Source organism: Bufo bufo, chromosome 10, assembly GCF_905171765.1.
Source record: "Bufo bufo chromosome 10, aBufBuf1.1, whole genome shotgun sequence".
Taxonomy (NCBI): Eukaryota; Metazoa; Chordata; class Amphibia; order Anura; family Bufonidae; genus Bufo; species Bufo bufo.
This window is the reverse complement of record NC_053398.1, coordinates 124,090,105-124,116,365: the sequence shown is the minus strand read 5'-3', so window position 1 is coordinate 124,116,365 and position 26,261 is coordinate 124,090,105. Positions and strand designations below refer to the sequence as shown.

Here is a 26,261-nt window from a genome sequence, read left to right as displayed (position 1 = left end):
GAAAGGTGCTGGGCAGGTAGGCAACCTTTAATAAGTATCAATGGAAAAATTGTTAGTCTTAACAGTGTCTATGAAATGGAAAAAAAATAATTCAATAAAAATAGAAAATATACCTTTAAGGTTGTGATTTTTGTCCCTCTACTCTTGGTAGGATGCCTTAATTTTAGATCTATAAATCCTGTTAGCTGAGAAACACATGGCATAATCTGCATTGCAAATTTTACTCATGCAAATCTTTTTTCTTTTCTTTTCATTTTAAGGGAAAATTCAATGAACATTATTCCCGACACGTCATGTCCCTCGAATATGAACTTTTTGTGCTTATGTTTATTGAGCAATAAACACTCAGGTCAGCTGCAAGTAAATCTCCCTCTCTGCGTGATGCACCGGATGCCCACAATCTGGATGTGAGCAGAACAATTGTTTCATGTTGTCCGTGTTCCCTACAACTTGCGTTACGATGCCAGAAAGACTTAGGGAAACGTTCATGGATGTTTGGACTCCATTCTTCATATTATGGATTGCTGTTCTTCCTCATGTCTATATGGCTCCAAGGAATGAATCCTATGTACTCTCCACCGAAGCCACCACGGAACTTACTGGAATCATGGATGAACAGAGAGTATTAAACAGATCCAAGAGAGGCTGGGTGTGGAATCAAATGTTCGTGCTGGAAGAGTTTTCTGGACCTGAACCAATACTAGTTGGACGAGTAAGTTCTAGATTTTATTCTTTCAAATGCTCTTTTTTTTACAGTTTGTCTATAGTTTTTATATTTTACAGAAATTTATATTTATTATTATTTATTTATTTTTGTATCATAATTTTATTATTGCTACTTCTTAGTACCATTGTTGCTGCTGCTTCTACTATTATCACTACTGCTATTGTCACTATTACTACTACTAATACTACTGTCATTGATACCACTCGTATTACTACTACTACCAATATTAATACCATTACTACTGCTACTAAGACTATTATTAATACTACTGCTAATGCTACTACTACTACTAATAATAATAATAATAATAATAATAATAATAATAATAAAAACTTTACATATATTTATTGGCTAAACTTACTAAAGGGGACTTGTCAACACTCCCAACATATCTCCAGTAAAATACTTGAATAAAAAAAATAAAAAATAAAAAATATTGTGAAGCATCTTTCTTAGGACTCTGCATAGTGTTATTTCTCTATTATTCCACCTGGAAATGTATCAATAAAATGGCAAGTGGTCATTCCCCTTATTAAATAGAGCCTGTGAGCAGTTTTGACTATGTAAAAAGTGCTTAAAGGGGTTGTCTCTACTGAAACAATGAGAGCTTATTGCTAGGATATGCCCCCATTGTCTGATAGGTGTGGGTCCTACCGCTGGGACAGGCAGCTATATCGAAAATGGAGCGGACCAAAGTGATGGCTGGAGGACTCTGGTCTGGCTACTACTAAGTGCTCTCCCCATAGAAGTGAATGGGAGCGCACGGCGCATAACCAGCCACCATTCCCATTCACTTCTATAGGCCTGACCGAAATAGCCGAGCGAGCGCTTAGCTATTTTCAGTGGCCCATAGAAATGAATGGAGGGCGGCTGTGCATGTGCAGTGCGCCCTCCATCACTTTCAGAGCTCCATTTAGGAGATAGGTGCGGCTCCCAGCGGTGGGACCAGCACCTATCAGACATTAGGATAGCGTTGATTGCGAATATTCCAATTGCGAATTTTTATCGCGGATATTGGCTCTTCGAAAATTCACGAATATCAAGAATGTAGTGCTATATATTTGTAATCGCAAATATTCTAGAATTTTTCATCATTACCCATGATCCCTCACTGCTTCTTGCTTGTGGGCCAATGAGAAGGCTGCAATGTCTTTTACTTTAGGAGTAGTGTTGATTGCGAATTTACGTATCGCAAAAAAATTTGCGCACATTTTCTGATTGGCGATTTTCACAATCAAGAAAATAAGTGGAGATCATTCTCGAATTTGCGAATTTATGGCGAATATTCAACCAAAAATTTTCTAAATATTGCAAATTTGAATATTGCCCATGCCGCTCATCACTCCAATAGGAGCATATACTAGTGATATGCCCCCATTGTCCCAGATGGGAATACCCCTTTAAATCTCTAGGTAGGGGCTGAAAAGAGCAGGACAAGCATACATTTTGTGGAGCTTTTATTATCAGAAGCGGTGTGAACATGACATTGTTTTCTGCTCTTGCAAGTGCCCTGAGGGCAGAGCTTCACTGTGCAGTGCTCTCTGCGTTCAGATACTTCACAGCCCCTCCCCGGCTGTAGTGCTCTCCTGTTCTGATGCTACAGCTTTAACAGCGGGAAAGGGCTGTGAAGAAGCCGAAATGCAGAGAGCACTTCACAGTGAAGCTCCACCTCCTGGGCAGAGCCTGGTGGAATACATTTTCATATTTACAATACCCCTGATGATAAATAAATCCACAAAATATGTTTGTCCTGCTCCTCCAGCCCCTGCCGAGCATTGGGAGCAGTCTTGTATGGCCATAGCTGCAGACAGACTCCCTTGAATAGGGTGTTTCCATACACAATCTACGACCCAGCTGTTATTTTATTCATCCATTCCAGGAGGAATAATAGAGGAGCAGAGTTCTACACAGCTCTAGGGAAAGGTGCTATAATTGGTATTCCATGGGAAAGGAAGGTACTCAGTTAAACACGCATGTAAGGGGCGCACATACTGTATATACGATAAGCTCAATGTGACATGTGGAAGGGGAAAAATTCAGTACCATGGCCAGCGACTCATTATATTACTATTTCTATGCACACTTTGCACTGTGCTGAGATAATTTCACCCTTTTCAGGTAAAGGGGTTGTCCTGGTTTTTACTATTGATAACCTATCTTCAGGATAGGTAATCAATATCAGATCGGCGGGGGTCTGACACTCGGCACCCCCGCCGATCAGCTGTATGAGGAGACAGAGCCCGCAGTGCGCACGTGCCGTCTCCCTTCTCTCTTCCTGTCCACTGCTGCAGTTTATGGTCTTTGCCATAGACAGCAGCTGCCCAGCAGGGGTCCCAGGTGTCGGACCCCCGTCGATCTGATATTGATGACCTATCCTGAGGATAAGTCATCAATAGTAAAAGCCCAGAGAACCCCTTTAACCCTGAATATACATTCATAAAGAAACAGAGGCTATTTAGCTAATGGATGCATTTTTGCTATGAGATTTGTCGGTAAGTGCTTCAGGTAGTACATGGACCGGTGACATTCAGCTGCTATTAGTATAGGTGTATGTGAAATATGATATTATATTGCATCATGTTGTAAGGATATTGTTCATTGCATATTCAGAGGTAGAGTATAGAGGAGTTGGGCTTTTTTCCTAGGGGTTGTTAGGATATGCAACCAATGTCAGATAGCTGCAGGTCTCTAGAACAGGACCCCCAAAATAGCAGAGCTAACTCCCAATATACATAAATGGAGGGTGCACTTTACAAGTGCAAACACCGCTCCATCTACCTCTATGGGACTGTCGGAAATAGGTAAGCCAAGCCAGCGCTTGGATATTTTCCGAGTTTCAATAGAAATGAATGGAGGACGGCCGCGCATGTTCCGTTCTAGAGATAGGAGTAGGTCCCACCTTTCAGACATTGTTGGCTTATATTCTAGAGATACAGTATGCCATCGACGTCTGAGGTTAGACAGCCCCTTTTAACTCTTTGTGACTTTGTAATAATTTACTGAAGTCCTATGCAAAAGCCCAAATAATCATGGTCTCAGAATGAGTTGGGCCAGATGTGAAAACTCAGCTCTTCTGCACCTGTTACCCCTTGCCTAATCTCAAAGGGGTTGACCAAACCTTTACAAGTGATGGCGTATCCTCAAGAGCTGGCTACAGCAGGACCTCTTCACTTCCATGAGAACAGTACTGCATAATGGAGAAAGCTGTGTGGTTTCACCGCCGAGGTGATCGACGGGGGTGGGGGGTGTCAGAACCCCGGCCATCAGATAGTCCAATCCTGAGGATAGGCCATCACTTTTAAAGAGTCAGACAACCCCTTTAATGTTCTTCATCTTCATAATCTTTCTTAAAGGATTTTTCAGTATCTGTGCTCTTATCTGAATAAAACAAACGGCACCATTCTTACTGATCCGATTTTTTCTTCAGTACAGTATTGGCTGCTGTAGTGACGTTCTGACCTTTGTGACAGCCGACATTTGCCTGTTGCAGTCACTTGACCTGTCCTCATTCACAATGGACATAGTATAAGCATGACGGGGGGAGCAACAGAATTGGCAGAGATGCATTGAAGGATTTTGTCCAATTTATTTGAAAATCTCACGAGTTCCGCTAAATGGTATAAAATAATAAAGGATTGGATACTCATCACTTAGTCATCTCCAGTCCTCACCTCCGGTCTATGCTTTTTGGGCCAGATACAAGTTATTCAAGTAAACACAAACAGGCTGCCGTTGTGACCGTGTATACAGCATGAGGCCAGGGATTGGCTGCTGCAGTCGTGTTGCATATTCAGAGGCGCCACCATGCAAACACAGACCCGAGAGGCACCTCTGGAAATGGCAGGAGATTAAAGGGAACCTGTCACCTCAAAAATGCATATAAAACCGCCAGCATTACCTCATAGGAGCCCCCAGTCTGTTATGTTTGATCCGGTAATCTGATGCTCCATAGATTCACAAAACTATGTTTTAAGCGCCACCAGCGCTATCTTGCCGGTCAGCTTGAAGTCAAGGGGGTAGCGGCTTCCTTGCTTTATCAAGGTAAGCACGACCCCTAACCGTCCCCTCTTTCGTTTGATTGACTGCCTGAAGTGCGGCCGGGATTGCATAAGTCTGGTAAGGCGCGATCCTGTCTGCAGCTGCCGCTGTTAGCCTGGTTTCAGCGGCGCACTGCGCATGCACGAGGTTTATGCGATCCCGGCCGCACTGCAGGCTGTCAATCAAACAAGAGAGGGGACGGTTAGGGGTCGTGCTTACCTTGACTTAAAGCAAGGAAGCCGCTGCCCCCATGACTTCAAGCTGACCGGCAAGATAGCGCTGATGACGCTTAAAACTTCGTTTTTTGAATATATGGAGCATCAGATTATTAACAGACTGGGGGGCTACTATGAGGTAATGCTAGCGGTTTTATATGCCTTTTTGAGGTGACAGGTTCCCTTTAAGCGGTGTGGGGGACTAAGTGGCGGGGAATGACCACGCAGTCAGGTTGGAATCCGGGAGTGAATTCAAAATACATGAAAAATCGTATCTGTCCTTTATACATTTTCTCCTTTTATGATCCACTTCTGATTTTGGTTTCCAAAACTGCTTCAGGAAATGTGACTGTGTGGCCGGGGGGAAGATTTTCACACCTGTCGGAGAGCCCCTGTAAACTGGTGGGTGGTGTTCACGGTGGAAAACTGGTTGGCCAGTAGATGCTAACCATGAAGCCTTTCATTACTGTATATAATTACAGGGTTTTTCCAGGATATTTTTTATCGATGGCCTATCCTTATCTGATTGGCAGGAGTCCGACTCCCACCATCCCACTTATCAGTAGCTTAGGCTACTTTCACACTGGTGTTTTGGCTTTCCGTTTGTGAGATCCTTCCAGGTCTCTCACAGGCGGTCCAAAATGGATCAGTTTTGACCTAATGCATTCTAAAATGGAAAAGGATCCGCTCAGAATGCATCAGTTTGTCTCCGTTCCGTCTCCATTCCGCTTTAGAGGCTGCTTGCAGCATTTTGGTGTCCGTCTGACGAAACTGAGCCAAATGGATCCGTCCTGACACGCAATGTAAGTCAATGGGGACGGATCCGTTTTCTATGACACAATAGAAAACTGATCCGTCTTTCATTGACTTTCAATGGTGTTCATGACGGATCCGTCTTGGCTATGTTAAAGATAATACAAACGGATCCTTTCTGAACGGATGCAGACGGTTGTATTATCTGAACGGATCCGTCTGTGCAGATCCATAACGGATCCTCACCAAACGCGAGTGTGAAAGCAGCCTTAGGCATCGGAAATAGTGACAGGAACGTGTAGTGGAGGGAGCTGCTCCTTCTGAAGTGGAGGAGAGCGATGCTGCAGGAACCAGCTCCATCCACCGCACAGTGTATGGGGAGACGTCATGCCGGTGCTTATTTTCCCAAAGATAGACCCTAGGAAACCCCCTATAATTCTATTAGATATCCTAATGCAATTCTGTCCTGTATTTATCCTGGAAATGAACGAGTTTTGTCAGTGAAAGACATGACCATCTATTTTCATGAATAGCAGACGGTGTATTTACGCTGGATGCAATGCATTAGGACTCCATGTAATTGCACTGTGGACATCTCTGCCGTTATATGACATATACTACAATATAATTCCGTGACTATTACAGAGATTGCTGCCTTTCTTCTTCCCCGCGTCTCTCTTCATTTACTGCTTGTAATGAATGATGCCATTTGTGTAGTATGTTCATTACTGAAATAGTCATGGCTTCAGTGCTTGCAAGATACCAGGCTCCAGACCTGTAATTTGTTCTGCTGTGGAAGGCATAGGCAGCTGCGATCTCTAATGCTACCACTAGAGGTGTCAGATCCAAAATTATGCCTAAGCCCCGAGCATTCAGTCGGTACGAGCGGCGTCCACAGTCTGCAAGGAATCTGTGTGAAACAGTTTGGTTGATGCATAGCAGAATATGAATCATGCACATTAATTCTAAGACGATCGGTGATGTTTCTGGTTGATCTGCTTTTACCTGGATAGGTTACACTGAGACATGACACAGGTATGCTTAAAGCAGAAGAGTGAAGGGTTAAAGGAATTATCCTGGAAAAATAAAATAAAATCAAGGAGCCTATTAGGGAGATGTAGCTTTAATGGGTTGTCTCAGAATGATAACATCACTTTTCCATAGGCAGAGGCGGCTCTAGACTTTGTGAGGCCTTAGGCGAAACTCGAACATGAGGCCCCCACAAAGATTGTTGGGATGCTCGTGATCTCCTGTACGGCGCCCCGCCTCAATCCTCAAGAAATAAGCTGTGTCAACCACCGCACGGAGCGGTGGTGTGGTCAACACTCCCCCCTCCATGTATCTCTATGGAGGACTCGGAGATACACAAGTGCTGTATCTGCGGCTCTCCCATAGATACATGGAGAGGGAGTGTTGACCACCGCTTTGGGCACAAGGAGATCCGGAGTACCATACAGGAGATCGTGGGGGATCCCAACGGCCAGACCCCCCTGATCAGACACTTGTCTTCTATCCTTTGGATAGGGGATTTATTTTCCTATCCCGGAGTACCCCTTTAATATGCAGTGACATCACAGTAAAGGGTTAATATGCACAGTGACAACACAGTACATATTAACACTTTGCATTAACCCTGGCCCAGTTCTCTAAATCGACCCTCCCCCCACACACCGCATTGTGCTGTACTTGCTATACAGCAGCACATACCGGTCACATCCAGGGCCTCCAGGTGACGTCTCCTCCGGTGTAGATCTTCTCTGTCATCATCTTCTCCATTCGGTCCCGGACACTTCTCTCAGCCGCCTCGTCTCTGCAGAGTGTGACACACAGACATCTTAGCTTCCTCACATTTCTATCATCATCCCCCAACCTGGATCCCCCACAGTGTTATCCTGCTGCTCACTGTGCCCCCAAATACTATCCTGAAGAAATATTAGTGCCCCCCATAGTAATAGTACTCCTCATAGTCCCACCAATAGTAATTCCCTTCTAGAATGCTCTCATTAGTAATACTGTCCCCCACATTGCCCCATTAAGTAAATTGTCACCCCACACTGCCCACATTAAGTGATTTGCCCCCCACACAGCCCCCATTAAGTGATTTGCCCCCCACACAGCCCCCATTAAGTAATTTGTCACCCCACACTGCCCCCATTAAGTAATTTGTCCCCCCACACAGCCCACATTAAGTAATTTGCCCCCCACACAGCCCCCATTAAGTAATTTGTCACCCCACACAGCCCCCATTAAGTAATTTGTCCCCCCACACTGCCCCATTAAGTAATTTGCCCCCCACACTGCCCCCATTAAGTAATTTGTCCCCCCACACTGCCCCCATTAGGTAATTTGTCCCCCCACACTGCCCCCATTAAGTAATTTGTCCCCCCCACACTGCCCCCATTAAGTAATTTGTCCCCCCACACTGCCTCACAAATTTGCCCACACACTGCTTCATATTATGAAATTCCCCCCCCCAACCTTGTACTTGTCCGCTGATCTGCTAGGCTGCTGCGCGGGCATGAGTTCAACTTCAGTCACTTGACAGCGCAACCCCATCCTGTGGCGCGTAATCCTGCGAGACCTGTGACCTCCCGCCGGTCTCGCGAGATTACGCACGTAACGCACCGCATGACTGGGTCGCCTTGTCAAGTGACTGAATTCATGACCGCGCAGCAGCCTAGCATTAGTGGACAGACAAGTTCAAGGGGCGTGGGGAATAGCATTCGGGGCCTGTAATGTTTTGACCTAACGACGCTCCCACCCGACACTGCCGCAAGTACTTGTGGCGGTGTCGGGTGGGAGCCAGAGCGAGGCCCCCACCAGCGCGAGGCCTTAGGCGGTGGCCTAAGTGGCCTAATGTAAGAGCCGCCTCTGTCCATAGGATGCGTGCTAAGTGTCTGATTAATGAGGGTTTGACCCATCACAAGTAGAGATGAGCGAACTTCTGTTTTAAGTTCGGCGTCTAAAGTTCGGCTTCCGGTTAGTGGAGGATCCCGATATGGTTTCCGAATTCTGTTGTGGTCCGTGGTAGCGGAATCAATAATGGCCATTATTGATTCCGCTACCACGGACCACAACGGAATTCGGAATCCATATCGGGATCCTCCGCTAACCGGAAGCCGAACTTTAGACGCCGAACTTAAAACAGAAGTTCGCTCATCTCTAATCACAAGATAAGGGGTCCTTGAGTGGAATGATGGTTGAGGATATGACATGGCAATGCTTTTAACCTACATGGGGCTGCTGGATCTTTGGCAGTCCAATAGACTTTGAATGGAGCAGAAATATGTATGCCAGACCACCATTTCTTGATCATGAGGGTTACAGTGGTTGGACCCTCACCGAACAAATTAGAGACGTATTTTTAGATAGGAGATAAGTTGTCATTCTGGGACAACCCTTTTAATGAAGGGAGGTCCCATTTACAACCTTAATCTATTAGTGAATACACTGGGTGTGGGGATTACTGTCAGATGAAGGTGTTCAGATCTGAAGAATGGGGAAAGGGGGGGGGGTGTACGGGAAGTCAGTTTAGGGAACATCATAAGCCTGCGCAAAAAGATGAATTTTTGAAGCACGTTTAACGCAATGGAAGTTGGGGTTAAGCTGATGGCATGGGGCAGTGCCCTCTAGAGAACTGATGGAGCTCGAGAAAACTGTTGCAACAGAGAGTGAGAGGTTCAGATTATGGAGAATGTTAACCTTACATCATTGGCAGAACAGAGAGCACCAGGAAGGTAGCAGACAGAAAGGAAGGCATATGTAGGGAGATACAGCATTGTGGAGGGCTTTTTTGGCGAGAGTAATATTTGAACTGTGTTTCTGTGGTGGATGGGACTGTATTCTGTAGTGGACTACGGGGGGGGAAAACTATGCAAGATTTAATGGAAAGGAGTTGGAAGAAAATAAATCAATAGTGTTTATTTGTCGAAAACTTCAGGTGACTGGGTGAATAAAATACTGCAAATAATTCCCTAACTTCCTCTTGAGAACTTCCTGCATTGAGTAAGAGTAGGAAGAGGAGCTCTAGAGCACAAACTGCTGCTGTAACCTGTAAAATATTGGATCGACTAAGAGAAGATGACTAGGGATGAGTGAACTTGTGTTTTGCAAGTTCCAGTTTGGGGTTCCGTTTTTATTACAATTCCGACATGGATTCTGTTACCACGGGCCATAATGGAATTCTAGGACGGAATGCACCATGGAAGCCTTAAAGAGGCATTCTGTTTTGCATTCTGCCATAATAGAAGTCTATGGGTCACATAACGGATCAGTCTGGTTTCCGTTATGCAGGAGAGGACCAGATGGATCCGTTTCACGGTCCACAAGTTCGCTCATCCCTAAAGATGACCAGTCTCCAGCACATGCCATTTTTACCAAACGATTAAAAGACTTGTCTAAGGCTAGAAATAAGTATAATTGCCCCCCGGCAGAAAGATCACCATTTTGTTCATAGGTTGTGTCTTGTATTGTAGCTTAGGTCCATTCTAGCTTGATATGATTAAAACCAGTCCTTTCATCTTTTGCTGCCATATTAATTCTATTTTTGTAACCATATAGTACTTTTTGGCGCAGAATCTCAGTAAATAATTTTCAATGACACTGTAATGAATACTGGAGGACCGAATGGAGCCCTCACATGAGAATAGCGGTCATTTAGTGTACGTAGAAACCGTCTGCTTCCATCCTCAAAAGCACATGAACATAATTTAAGCGGTATTACTATTCAATTATCCTGGCTTCTGCACTGCAAGGAGGCAAAAAGCAATATGAAAAATATTATCATAAATATGAAACACTACGAAAATATGGATACCGGAAATTAGACTTTCAATGTGAGGTTCGCCTTGTTAAAGACTGGCTCGGCTATCTAAAAAACCGAAACCCCATGCTGTAATACACTGAAGGAAGCCTTAATTCTGAGAAATTTTAATGAAGCCACAGGCTGAATAAAAAATGAAGACTCCAGGATAAAATTAAAGCGCTCAATGAATTTATACACATAACAAGACGTAATGATATCCCGTAATAAAACAAGATGTTCGGGAGCTTTCACAGGAGGGTCTTGGTCCTCGGGAAAACGGTGGCAATCCAACGTAGTGCTCATTAAACTTGACAATTATATGAGAGTCATAATTTGTTCCAGTGAAAGCCGTTGCATTTATTAATTGCAAGGATCTAGGAGAACAAGTGTTTTTTACACCTACAGAATTTACATTGTGCTTACATTGCTTGCCGAGGTAGAACTCAACGGGTTTCTTGGATTTTGTAAATATGTTTTGAATTTTTTGGTATGCAGAAACTTAGACAAAGCCTTGTTCCCTTGGTGCAAACACAGAAATATCTTTTTATATCACCAGGCAAAGAAAAAAAAACAGACAGACAATCTGCTCTGAGAAAGAAAACATTTGATATCACATCTTATTCATATTCGCGAAGGTTTAAGGCACCTAGACACAAACCATACAACATGTTGCTCATTGCTAGCTGCCATCAACTGTCTCTGATAAATTTACTCTAAAGACCGACAATCTGACTTATAGTAAGTCAAGCAGTAAACAGTGCTCAATGTCAAGCAGCAGCTGCAAAAGCAAATGTGATTTTAGGGTATATGACAAGAGAGCTAATCTCTCTAATATTTCCCCTCTGAAAATCCCTCATCTTGACTTTAGGATATAGTTTTGGGCTCCCCATGATATAAAAGATATAGGAGAGCTAGAAAGAGATCAGAGGTGGGTGACCAGATTATTAAATGGAATGGAAGGAATATCAGTTGTAATAATTTAGAGCAACAGGAATTGTAATTTTCTCTTCCTTAATACATTTTGCTAGTCGTCTAACTGTCTTTCTCAATTAAAATGGCTTGTACAAGGGGTCTCTGACATTGGTGAATCATGCTTCATTCATGGTGGTAAGATGTTGATTGCATTTGCACGACTGAAGCTATGAGCTGTGATTAAACCGCCTTGGGTGAGGTGCTAGAACAGCATTGTAAGTGGCAGGCAATTGATGCACCCCGCCATCTCTATTCAATTTTGTTTTGTCCTATTTAATATGAATAATTTCTTTCATGCCTCTTTTGAACCACTCCTGTTCTGTGTCTGAGACGTGAACCTCATTGTCATTAAATGAGTGTCCTTTGTCCTTAAAGGGGTGGTGTCACTACAGCAAGTCACATTTATCATGTAGACAAAGTTAATACATGGACCATGTTTTGATTTAAAAATAAAATCGGACCATACATTGTGTTATTAAACAGGCTGATAGTTACCAGAAGTTACCATTCGTTTACCCATAGCCATATATATTACTGTCACTTTGACATTACTAATGATGTTTTCAGGTGAAAGAGCTTGAAAGGTGTTATAGATACAGTCCTAGGAGACCTCAAAGTGTCATTCAAGACTTTTAAGGGCAGTTTAAATATGCTGTATAAAATATATACATACCGAAAATATTTTGTGATGCTCTGTTGGGAGTTGCTTATTCTACATGCGTCTATACAGTATGCCACCACACAGTGGTTGAAATAGTAATTTGTTGAGGGTTTTGCCAGCATGCTATAATGATAAATTGAATTTGTATTATGAAAAACTGCAGTACTTAGGCTACTTTCACACTAGAGTTTCTACTTTCCAGTATTGAGATCCATCATAGGGTCTCAATACCGGAAAAAAAAAACACTTCAGTTTTGTCCCCATTCATTGTCAATTGGGACAAAACGTTACTGAACAGAATGGAGTGCTGCAAAATGCATTCCGTTCCATTTGGTTGCGTTCTCATCCCGGAGAGCAAAACGCTGCATGCTGTGGTTTTATTTCCGTCATGGGATGCGGACCAAACGGATCCGTCATGACCCACAATGCAAGCCAATGGGGACACAATCTGACACAATAGAAAATGGATCCGTCCCCATTGACTTTCAATAGAGTTCATGATGGATCAGTCCTTGCTATGTTAAAGATAATACAACCGGATCTGTTCATAACGGACACAGATGGTTGTATTAGCAGTAACGGAAGCATTTTTCTGAACCCTGCCGGATCCAATAGAAATGCTAGTGTGAAAGTTGCCTTAATAAGGTAGAAAGGTCAGATTAAAAATTTCAAAAATGTGCAACCTTATTTAACCTAGAAGATTTTTGTAAATTGAATTTCCCTGTTTCTGTTTTACATTGAGAGCAGTCAAAAACACAAAATAAATAAATAAATAATTTTTTTCATCTCTGTCAACGTGTGGCTTTCAAACTTCAAGTCCTGAAGCTGGAAGCTCACCATGCTCCAAATTTACCATCTGTCTTTAACTATTATTGGGTGTTTCATATATAAATATATGCTGCTACAGGATGTTTGACCCAGTTTTACTTGTTCAGAAATAGCATGTGATTGACCCTTAGGCTGGTCAAAATGTCTAGATAAATTCCTTTTGCTACATCTGTTTGGCTGTAATAATAAAGACGTTTAATGGTTTGAGTGGATTTCCATCTCTTGTCTGTCATAGCAGTTATGTAGGAACATGCATTTATCATTTTAAGGATGTGTTATGTTATGTTTTTATTACTATTGTTATTATTATTATTTATCAAAGATTCATCTATTTATAAATATATTATTTTTGTTATTCAATATTAACAACTTAAACAAATAAACAAATGTATAAATGTAAGAAGTACCTACAAATTGTGTTATCTGATGTATCCTATGAGACATATATTATAGTAACACCTTTGGAGGATTTTAAAACTTTCTGTCCATACACTGCCACTTAAAGGGGTTGTGGGGGTTCAGATCTGTAAAACGGCTAGGGCAGCGCTAATGCCCGCCCATTAGTGTCAGTCATGTCACCAGGCTCACTGCTAGGCGAAAGCCTCTGCCTAGCTTTACACATGGAGAGCCCAGTATGTCACCGGATCTCCAAAAAAAAAAAAAACTTTGCCCTGTGCGATGCTCTAATGCTCATATCACTGGGGCTGTTTAGGGGAAAATAGGGATATGTCCAGGGTTATTGATAGTTACATATCAGACATTGATGGCATATAGTTAGAATATGATATCAATCTCAGATAGGTCTGAGTCCCACATCTAGGACTAGCTCCTATCTCCAGAATGGGGCCCCCATAGTGAACAGAGAACAGCCGCACATGCCCAGACACCCTCTAGTCACCTCTATGAGAGTTTTCCAAAATAGCGGAGTGCTGACTTTCAGCCTCACCATAGTGGTTAAAAAAAAGGCAGTCGTGCATTCATGGTGCTCTCTCCATTCACCGCTATGTGAATTTAAAAAAACAGCTGAGTGCGCTCGCTCGGGTATTTTGGAACACTTTGCAAGGTGTGCTCTCCTTCACTTCCAGGGGCCCATTCTGGAGGTTGGAGTGGGCCTTAATAGCTGCCTGTCTGACATTGATGGAATACCATTGCTAAAAAATCACCAATACCTGTTATGGGAAAAATCCTTTAAATCTCCCTTAAAGTCTGACCCCTGGCAAGAACTGTAAATTGTACTTTAATCAACACCCACATACTGTAACACTCCGCAATCAGTTTTACTTTCCTGAAGGTCATCATTCCATTAAACCCTCAATGTTTTCTCCTAAGCTATAACTGAAGTCTATGCTGACCATGACAGCATGACGTCTAAATGGCTGCACCTGGTAATTGTATGTCCTATGCTTTCATGCCATACCAAGCAGCTCATGCCAATATTGCTTAGTTGTCATTTTGCCATGTACAAAACAGGCTTTAGCTGTGGAGGACAGTAGGTAATATCTACACAAGTAAAGTCTTGAGTAGAAATGAGTTCTCCATGTGAATGGCCTAAAGCTGAATTCTCTTTTTTTTTCTTCAAAAGTTTGACTTTAGTGGAAATTCCACTCTTCTAATATTGGGTAAAGAAATTGTTCTGTCTTCCGGTGTCACAGTATTGGTGGCTATTAAAGCTTCTACCAATCTAGCTTAATAAAGTTAGGGGTACTGAAGGCAAGTTGGGAGGGGACTTTAAAGTATCAATAAATAAATACAAAATAAAATAAAAAATTGTATCAAACATCTTAGTTTTAGACCAGTGAAAGAAAATTATACTTGACTGATCAGAAGACTAGTTTTTGTACACGGTTTACAGAATTTGATGGCACAAGTGACGTAAAATAGGTCTAAAACCTCTTCTTGTCAAATAACTAGACTTACCATAACACTGGACTCTTTGTAGGACTCTGACTTCCGACACTACAGTGATCAGCTGCTTGAAGAGATTGTGGTGCTCCTGTGAGCACTGAGTCTTCCACAAAGCTTACCAAGCACAGCGCCATTCAAAGTAAAAATGCTTTCTGAAATAGAAGTGTTAATAGCTTATTTTGTTTATCAATTAACGCAATGCAAAGTGAATGAACAAAAAACAAGAAATCTAAATCCAATCAATATTTGGTGTGACCACCCTTTGCCTTCAAAACAGCATCAGTTTTTATTAGGTACACTTATATACAGCTGTTAAAGAGACTTGGCAGGGAGGTGAACTAACCATAGATCTACTGTTGAGGTAGGCTTGCTCAAATCCTTCTGTCTCTTCATGTAATCCCAGACAGACTTGACAATGTTGAGATCAGGGCTCTGTGGGGGCCATATCATCACTTCTGGGACTCTTTGTTCTTCTTTACGATGAAGATATGTCACGAGGGTGTCAAGAGCCACGTCTGACTCCGTTATACCCGGGGTCAGGAAGTCGCAGCAGGTGGCTGCGCGTTCTATGTACAAAGACAGTGCTGTTTCGTAATGGTAGCTTTCTAGGTTTGCCTTGCAATCCTTTTTGGCTCACTCAGCGATCCGTAGCTCCTTTTCCTCAGCTGTTCCTTGTCCAGCACTCCCAACCTCCTTATATTCCCATCTCCCACTTCTCTGGTTGCCAGATATAGAGCTTCCTGCCTGGACTTCTATACTGACCCACTGGAGCTGTGTAGCTGTGTTCCCTGGTTGTTGTTCCAGAACGTTACCCTCTGGATCCCTGTTGGGCCTTGGTGGTCTGCTGTTGTCGCCCACCTGGGATTACAGGGAGTTCAGAATTATTAGGCAAATGAGTATTTTGACCACATCATCCTCTTTATGCATGTTGTCTTACTCCAAGCTGTATAGGCTCGAAAGCCTACTACCAATTAAGCATATTAGGTGATGTGCATCTCTGTAATGAGAAGGGGTGTGGTCTAATGACATCAACACCCTATATTAGGTGTGCATAATTATTAGGCAACTTCCTTTCCTTTGGCAAAATGGGTCAAAAGAAGGACTTGACAGGCTCAGAAAAGTCAAAAATAGTGAGATATCTTGCAGAGGGATGCAGCACTCTTAAAATTGCAAAGCTTCTGAAGCGTTATCATCGAACAATCAAGCGTTTCATTCAAAATAGTCAACAGGGTCGCAAGAAGCGTGTGGAAAAACCAAGGCGCAAAATAACTGCTCATGAACTGAGAAAAGTCAAGCGTGCAGCTGCCAAGATGCCACTTGCCACCAGTTTGGCCATATTTCAGAGCTGCAACATCACTGGAGTGCCCAAAAGCACAAGGTGTGCAATACTCAGAGACATGGCCAAGGTAAGAAAGGCTGAAAGACGACCACCACTGAACAAGACACACAAGCTGAAACGTCAAGACTGGGCCAAGAAATATCTCAAGACTGATTTTTCTAAGGTTTTATGGACTGATGAAATGAGAGTGAGTCTTGATGGGCCAGATGGATGGGCCCGTGGCTGGATTGGTAAAGGGCAGAGAGCTCCAGTCCGACTCAGACGCCAGCAAGGTGGAGGTGGAGTACTGGTTTGGGCTGGTATCATCAAAGATGAGCTTGTGGGGCCTTTTCGGGTTGAGGATGGAGTCAAGCTCAACTCCCAGTCCTACTGCCAGTTTCTGGAAGACACCTTCTTCAAGCAGTGGTACAGGAAGAAGTCTGCATCCTTCAAGAAAAACATGATTTTCATGCAGGACAATGCTCCATCACACGCGTCCAAGTACTCCACAGCGTGGCTGGCAAGAAAGGGTATAAAAGAAGAAAATCTAATGACATGGCCTCCTTGTTCACCTGATCTGAACCCCATTGAGAACCTGTGGTCCATCATCAAATGTGAGATTTACAAGGAGGGAAAACAGTACACCTCTCTGAACAGTGTCTGGGAGGCTGTGGTTGCTGCTGCACGCAATGTTGATGGTGAACAGATCAAAACACTGACAGAATCCATGGATGGCAGGCTTTTGAGTGTCCTTGCAAAGAAAGGTGGCTATATTGGTCACTGATTTGTTTTTGTTTTGTTTTTGAATGTCAGAAATGTATATTTGTGAATGTTGAGATGTTATATTGGTTTCACTGGTAAAAATAAATAATTGAAATGGGTATATATTTGTTTTTTGTTAAGTTGCCTAATAATTATGCACAGTAATAGTCACCTGCACACACAGATATCCCCCTAAAATAGCTAAAACTAAAAACAAACTAAAAACTACTTCCAAAAATATTCAGCTTTGATATTAATGAGTTTTTTGGGTTCATTGAGAACATGGTTGTTGTTCAATAATAAAATTAATCCTCAAAAATACAACTTGCCTAATAATTCTGCACTCCCTGTATATGTTTGTCTGTATTGTCTGTCCTCTCCTTGGTGTTTTCCTCTTAGTGTCAGTGGTGCAGACTAGTGATCCCACCGCCCTGTTCACTACGTAGGGCTCATCTTGGGGAAAGCCAGGGTTTAGGCACGTGATCGGCGTACGGGTGAGGAACCCGTCTAGGGACGTCAAGGCAGTCAGGTGCCAGCCGCAAGGTGAGTCAGGGGTCACCACCTTTTTCTCTCCCTTGGACAGGGCCTTCCCATTTCCCTCCCTTTGCGTGACGCCGGTCATTACATTATATCTGGCAACCAGAGAAGTGGGAGAGGGGAATATAAGGAGGTTGGGATTGCTGGACAAGAAACAGCTGAGGAGAAGAAGCTACGGATCCCTGAGTGAGCCAAAAAGGATTGCAAGGCAAACCTAGAAAGCTACCATTACGAAACAGCACTGTCTTTGTACATAGAACGCGCAGCCACCCGCTGCGACTTCCTGACCCCGGGTATAACGGAGTCAGACGTGGCTCTTGACACCCTCGTGACAAGATAGTTCATAATGACATTGGCTGTATGTTCTGGGTCGTTGTCCTGCTGCAGAATAACTTTAAACTATCAACACTTCTATTTTTTTAAAGAATTCTTCCTTTGCAGGATTTGTCTACACCTGTCCACCAGGTCTAGAACTTTTGCACAGTGCTGAATATTTTTTTTAAAAAAGGCTTCAAAAAGGTTGCTTTTTTGAAGAAATATCTTCCTAAGAGTTAGGGACCACTCAATTGAGACGACCTTGACGCGGTGAGTGGCTTACTATGCTTTGGCCAAAATATAAACCAATGTCTCATCCAGCATGGAGGGCAGAGTGCTGGATGTAGTGTGCGATCACATTTGCATTTTCCATTTGCATCTTCCTAAATTACTTTCCATAGTTCTTTAAAAAAAAAGGGTCTCCAGGTCCTCAATACTTTTGATGATACATCTACTTTTTCATCATTAGTCATTGCGAAGGCATTCATTGGAAACAACTGATATATTCTAGAGCTTGGACTGTAGCTAAATGAGTTAATTTACAATGCTTTTCAATAACCCATTTTTTTCCACCTTGCCTTTAAAAGGCTATATAATTGTAATGAGTCTCCGTGTACATAAAACTAATTGAACACAAATTCATCCAGCATTTAAAAAGATATGATAATCCCTCCAAGGTCATGCTAATGGGGAGATTGTATTCCAAACTCTGCTTGGAGTTGAAATAAATGATCAAACAATGTATCTTAATAAATGTTTCTTCTCAAACACATTTCTTCTAATGACCTTGTGTAATCATACATTACTTCCGGCTCCTTCTGTTCTCACCTTACATAATTACTTCATTTGTTTCTCCTGTTTTGATTAGTTCTTAGGTTCTATATACAGTATATTGATAATGTTGCTATCAAATTTAGCCTTGCAATATTTAGCTGATTTTCCCAGAGTATTCTCTTTTTTAGAGGCAGAAGAAAGACTCATTATGTATGTTTAAAGGTGTAGACGTTGAAGTTTTTTTTTGTCCAAGTGTTTAATAGTTAGTCACTGCCTGTGAGGACGTTTAAAATAAAAAAAAAAATATTATTGGTATAAATATGTGAAAAATGTGGAGAAAGCTGAAACCCAGGTAGCCAGGTATCTCAGGCAGAAAAAAAACTACAAGCTGGGGAATACAGTGGGATATAGTGGTTGCAGAGGACATTCAGTGATTAAATGAAGTCCTTGCATTCATCACCAACAAATGTGTAGGTACCCCCAGCTGTAGCCTCTAGGGGTGTTGCTGTGAAGCTAAACACCAAGTGTCCACACTGGATGTGGTTAATCCAGATAGCTAGTGATTTAATCTTAGATCGCAAAACTGATTAGACCACATGTGTCGTCAGCAGCAACAACCCTAAAAGGTATGAGCCTCATTCACACGACCGTATGTATTTTGCTGTCCGCAGAAAAACGGATTTGCAAAAAATACGGATGACATCCCTGTGCATTCCATATTTTGCGAAACAGAACAGCTGGCCCCTAATAGAAAAGTCCTATCCTTGTCCATAATGCGGGCAATAATAGGACATGTTCTATTTTATTGCAGAGTGGAAATACGGACATACAGATATTTGCGAACCCATTGAAATTAATGGTTCCGTATACGGTCCGCAAAAAAAACGGAACAGACACGGAATGAAAATACGTTTGTGTGCATGAGGCCTAAGGGTGAAGTATCAGATGTTTACTGAACCTAATACTAGGAGGTAGGCTGTTGCATCCACCACAATTCTTCCAGTTATCTGGATCACCCCCAATGCTCGACCCATAGAAACCAGACCAAGCTCTAGGTCCACCAGACTGAGATCTACTACTTAAGTGAAAACAGCTCTCAGATATGGCATTAATATGACCAATTAAGATTTTACATGGAACATGGTTTTGTTATTTTGCCTTCTTCTAAGGGGATAGCAATATAGCAATGTATGGTATGCACTTTACACATATAAACAAACGTGAAGACAGAAGCTGTCCACCCTTAAGCAGGTAGGTCATCAATATGTGAGAGGGTGGGGGTCTGACATCCAACACCCACAATGATCAGTTATTTTAATAGATTGTGGTGCTTCTATGAGCACTGTGTCTTATCAAGCACAGCACTATACATTGTATAGTGGCTATGCTTAGTATTGTAGCCAAGGTCAATTGACTTCAATGGGACTGAGCTGCACCTTGACTAATGAACGAGACCTTATTGGCCTAATAAGAGAAAGCAGCACTCACCGGAGCACCGTGGCCTCTTCAACCAGATGATCAGACCAGGAATCAGACCTCCATTGATCAGATACTGATGTCCTATCCTGAAGATAGGTCATTAACATTATTTTCTTGGAAAACCCCTTAAAAAAGGCTGTGTAGTGAAAAGATATCGATGACCTACAGTGTATCCATCCAACCAGGTCATCAATATCAGATTGGTGAGGGTCCGATTGAATGGGATGAGCAGTTGTAATTACACTGGGCCACCACTACAAGCGAGAAGACATGCAGGTGATTTTGAAGAGGAAGCAGTGCTCGCACTAGCACCACTACCTCTTCAGACAGCTGATTGTGGGGGTACTGGGAGTGTGACCCCCACAGGGAGTCGGACCTCCGCAGATCTCATATTGATAAGCTATTAGAAGAACCCCTTTAACATTCAACAAATTTGGTTGAGGACCCAGTTTCTCTTGATATGAATTCAATACATTACTGCAACATAAAATCGAGAGCCTTGATAGGCTCGAAAACCAACACATCTCAAGATATGTTAAAGCAAGAGAAAAAATAGGGAAGGACATATTGTTGTTAAAATATACTGATATTTAAAAATATATATATAAAAAAAAATATTAAGAAAAGTCCAAAAAGACCATTTGACATGACGGTCCCCAGCCAGACATTGAGTCCCAGAGGAATCTGCTCCAGAACTTAGTGTATTACAGTTATTGTAAGTTGAAATAAGATCATACAGTAGTAAAGGATGTGATGAGCAATTTAGAACCTGACCTAAGAAATTATCAGCAGGAAGTCTGGATAATTCGATTTAAGGGGTCACTTTAAGGTTTACTGTATTAACAAAAGGGGCATCCATAGGTCACTTACGCAGAAAAAAAATATCATGAACTTAAATTAAGCAAAAGACAACAAACAGCAAATCCAATGACCAATTATTTTACCATGTTTATATACTGTTGTGTAATATAGATAATTAATGTGTATCTATGACTCATTCAACAACCATAGGAGAGTTTTTCTTTCTAAAAATTTCATTATTATCAAAGCTTATTAAGTGGCTCATTAACAATAGGTAATGCAAAGGTGAAGATCAGATCATCATGGCTTATAACTGTAGAATGTATGCTGTTTATTTTTTGCTTTTTGGTAGCAAATGCCTGCCATTGTATATGCACACACATTAATCACCTAGGGCCATGCAATCCTCCATTTTAATCTTTCCTGTGTTCTGATCTGAAAAATGGCCAATGCTAATTAACCAAACCGACTAGCCAAAACATTCTGATTTGGATTTGACCCAAACTTTTGGAAAATATAGGTAAAATTAGATTTCATAGTTAATAATTATTGGAAAAGTATCAATTAGTTTGTCATCGGGCAGCCAAAGTGGCAGACAGTTTTCCTCCAATTGATATTATGACAAAATGTCATAGAATACAGAAGAACCCTTCCTTACCTTTCCTCTTAGTACAACATATCCCAAGATGAGTTATGCAACATTATTATTATTATTATTATTATTATTATAAGTTAAAGCGCTATTCATTCCATGGCACTGTACATCTGAAAAGGAGTATACATACATAATACAAACCAATTGCAATTAGCATGAATAAGATGCATTACAAACTGGTACAGAAGGGGAGTGGGCCCTGCCTATGAGGTCTTGCAGTCTACAAATATTACAAGTTTTACAATTTGAAAACAAAAAAAATAAATAAAACATAACACAAAACAAAGCATGGTTTTGTGATACTCTGTCAGGAGTTGTTTAAGCTGTAAGCAGTTGTAATGTGAATGAGGGGCTGTTGAAGGTTTCGAATGCATACTAAATCACAACAATTTGTTGAATTTGTATTATTTGGAGTACTTATTGAATTTGAGCAAAGGTAAGGAGGGACACAGCTATACGATGTGAAAATGATTTTTTTTAAATTTTATTTAAAACAATTAATTCAATACATTTCTTATTCCTATATACATTTTTTTTTTTTTTTTTTTACTCTAAACATGGGCACTTAACCCCTCTGATGCTGCAGTCTTAATGGATAGTCAGACTGAGGAGGCTTCAGCTGATCCACAATTACCTTCAATAAAGTTGAATGGTGCTGATCAGTTGGCATGGCTTAATAAGAAGGGTTTAATAGGAAGGCCTCATGATCCCGATAGCCAGCACTAGTAAACTATGCCTATGGTGTAAGCAAACAACATGCAAGTCACCTAGGAGGACTTAAAACAAGCAAAAAAACAAAACTGGAGCAAACAATTCCACACAAGAGGTCCTGAGTTCCCTATTTGCATGAAGCAGAAGGCACACATCAGTCCACTGCTCCATCTACTGTACTTATTTTTGACTGATGTAGACCATACCTCATCAGTCCTATAGAAGCAAGTGAAGCAGTGGACCAACAGGCACAATCATGCTCCATTTAAAAACCCCACACCCCGTCAATCAGTTTGTTTGCTGTAGTTCTTGGGTTGCAAGTGGGCACTGGTACTACACAGCTTGGCTCATTGTGTAGTGGACAGAGCTGGTAACTATAGCACTCCTCCCATTCTCTCTAAAGGGAAAGGCGCTATACACAATGGATGGAGCTGAGGATAGGCTTTCAATATCAAAATCCTGGACAACCCCGTTAAAAGATATATCATTTATATGTATAAATACATGCATGGTCAATACAAAGAACTGGACCGTGATTTATCGATTCCAAGGATTTTACAAATCTACAAATTTAGATTTAGGATTCCTTACACTTCAGAAGTCAAGCTATGGAATATCCTACCCCAAGAGGAAGATACTACATCAGTATTTACAAAAAGATCTAGATGATTATCTAAAGGCAAATGCTGTTGAGGCTTTTACTAATAACATATACATAAAATCTAAAATCTATCCTACAGAGATATCATCATTATATATAATGCATGTAGGTTTTCTTGAAGCATTGTATCTCCAACAGGTCATATTTTAAGATGTTCTTTGTGCCAACAGAAGGGAAAATAGTTGGTATTACAATAATTCACCTGTGTATGATTAAGGAAATCCTCCAAACATGGCCTACTGGGGAAGAACAAGAAAGCTTACTATTACTCATATGCAGGCTGTTGTTAAAAGCTTACCGGACAGGTGGTGATGATGATAAGATATAATTACTTAGTTACATGCGCTCAATTATGGTTTTTGGTAAAGACATAAACTATTAGTTGTTATAGTGTTACGGCAATACAAATCAAAATTTTTATTGCGAGCACACTGTAAATGATGTAGTTTGCTTCTAAATATTTTATATTGTATTAAAGATGTTATATTAAAATAACTATTATTGCCCAGTATGACAATAAAATAATATGATATGCTCCATTCAATAAAAATTGATGCTACCTTAGTATACCTCCCGAGAAATTACATACCCCCTGAGCCACCAGCTTAAAATAAATTTGCAGAGCTATTGAATGGGGAGATCACTGTATCCAAGTAAGGTACAAGACTGGTTCTACCTTTTTTGGATTCTTCTTTAAACTTCTTTAAAGTTGTTTAGTTTAGATAATGTCTTTTTGGTTTCACAAAAATAAACCCACCACGAGGTGCCCCACTTCTTGAACCATGAACATTTATTGGTTAAGTGTAAGGGACCCTGACATCAAGTGTTTGCAACCACAGGTAAATTTCTTGGTGCCAATTAAAATCTGGTGTGCATGGTCCACCAGAGAGAGAAGATCATTTTTTGTAACTATTGCTTATTGATGGAGATAAAGAACACCCAACCGTAAATTCTTTATGAACTACTAGGGTGCTTGAAGTTGGGAATAAAGGTGCATAGGAAGGTATTATAGGTAGAGATGTCGCGAACATAAAATTTTCCATTCGCGAACGGCGAACGCGAATTTCCGCAAATGTTCGCGAACGGGCGAATCGGGCGAACCGCCATAGACTTCAATAGACAGGCTAATTTTAAAACCCACAGGGACTCTTTCTGGCCACAATAGTGATGGAAAAGTTGTTTCACGGGGACTAACACCTGGACTGTGGTATGTCGGAGGGGGATCCATGGCAAAACTCCCATGGAAAATTACGTAGTTGACGCAGAGTGTGGTAAGTTGAATTTGCAATGCGATTAATATAACCTGCATTGCGATTACAACTTAGATCTGAGTTCTTAATGGTTGTATTGCTAGAATATAACGAAGATTGAGAATATAGTGCTATATTCGTCAATTCTAGCAATACAACCATTAGGAACTCAGATCTAAGTTGTAATCGCAATGCGATTAATACAGGTTATATTAATCACATTGCGATTACAACTTAGATCTGAGTTCCTAATGGTTGTATTGCTAGAATTGACGAATATAACGAATATAGCACTATATTCTCAATCTTCGTTATATTCTAGCAATACAACCATTAGGAACCCAGCTCTAAGTTGAATTCTCAATGCGATTAATATAACCTGTATTAATCGCATTGCGATTACAACTTAGTCAAATTTGTGACACTGCAGCTTCAGAATGAATCGAAGATGGATGCTGTCCTTGCTTTTTGATAGGAGGTGGGAGGGTCTGGGAGGGAGGGTATGCTGATTGGCTGGAATGTGTCTGCTGACTGTGAGGTACAGGGTCAAAGTTTGCTCAATGATGATGTATAGGGGGCGGACCGAACATCGCATATGTTCGCCCGCCGCGGCGAACGTGAACAAGCTATGTTCGCCGGGAACTGTTCGCCGGCAAATAGTTCGGGACATCTCTAATTATAGGTCCTAAATTTGAACTACCAGGTTTGAGTGGCAGTATTAAGCCGCCCCTGCTACATGTTCTCTTGATTGCGATTTCTGTTGAGTAGCATGGACGCTATTAAAGGGATTCTCCAGGAATTAAGAAAATGAAAATACTTAAATATTACTTTAGTATAAATATATTCCCAAATACATTTCATTAGCTATAATGGTTCATTTTGTCTAGGGAGCAATCAATAGGAGAAATAAAATGGCCGCAGTCCTATTAGCACACACAAAACCTGTCCTAATCACATAAGAAGATAAGTTACTTCGCAACTCTGCTCTGCTAGCCAGGGATTATGATCCTAAATACAGATGATAAGAATTCAGCTGAATCTGTCTAGGAATGGAGTTCATAATGAGACATGAAGTACAGAGAGGACAGACAGGACAGGTAATGTGGGTCTGTGGTAAAGGAGACTGCATACAAGTGCTGCCGCTCATTATCTACACCCCGATCCTCTCTGTACTTCATGTCTCCTAATGAACTCCATTCCTACAGAGATTCATCTGAAGATCATAATCATAATCATAATCCCTGACAAGTTACAGAGGAAGATGACACAGCTCTTTAAATTGTCCTCCTGTGTAATTAGGACAGGTTTTGTGTGGACTAGTAGGATGGCGGCCATTTAATTTTTCCCAATGATTGCTCCCCTGACAAAACGAGCCATTATAGCTAATGAAAGGTATTTGGTAATATATTTATAATGAAGTAATATTTGAGTATTTTCATTTTCTTAATTCCCGGAGAACCCCCTTAAACGCATAATGAGCAGAACATATCTATTGATGAAGTCCTCAAAGGAGAACTTGGTGGTGATAATAATTATGGAGCTTTGTCCTGATATTTATTTTGGAGTCTTATAATTTATATCTCCTGCCCTTCTGCTACCCTACTACTTTCTAAGGTTAAGATGGATTTACACTGCCAGATTGTCAAGCAGATTATTCGGAATAAACATTCATACAAACACTTGTTCCCAATAATTGGCCCGTGTAAAGGGGCTGCCCAGGCTTCCCAGAAACAATGACTCTGCATGAGGATGAGTGACAGCCATCGCTCATCTCCATACAGTGAAGGTGGTTCCTGCAGTGAGGAGCAAGCAATTGTCGAGAAGAACACTTTCTTCCTGATAATTGCCTGCTCCATTGTGCTGTGTAATTCTGTTTGTATTTTGGACACTCTGCCTAAGTTTGTATTGGAATAAATCTGAATTGCATATCAATTTCCATTATATGTTATCATTCAGTTGTCTACTTTTTGTTCATTTCTGCTTGTTTACAAGTTTGTTATGTCTGTTTTTACTTCCCAAGAAAGGTTAGAATCCCATATTCTTGATTTGTTATTCCCAATTCTCCAGACTGACTATTTGTTTTCTTGAGTAGTCG

The 26,261-nt window shown here is 41.3% G+C and overlaps 1 protein-coding gene across 1 annotated transcript in view; it reads left to right on the top strand.

Moving 5' to 3' along the window:
• The first annotated feature begins 427 nt into the window (after positions 1 to 427).
• Positions 428 to 26,261, top strand: part of LOC120980681 (cadherin-8-like) — a 396,076-nt gene continuing 370,242 nt past the window's right edge. Inside the window, exon 1 of the mRNA XM_040409924.1 lies at positions 428 to 712. Coding sequence (XP_040265858.1) covers positions 428 to 712 — 285 coding nt within the window. The remainder of the gene's footprint in view (positions 713 to 26,261) is intronic.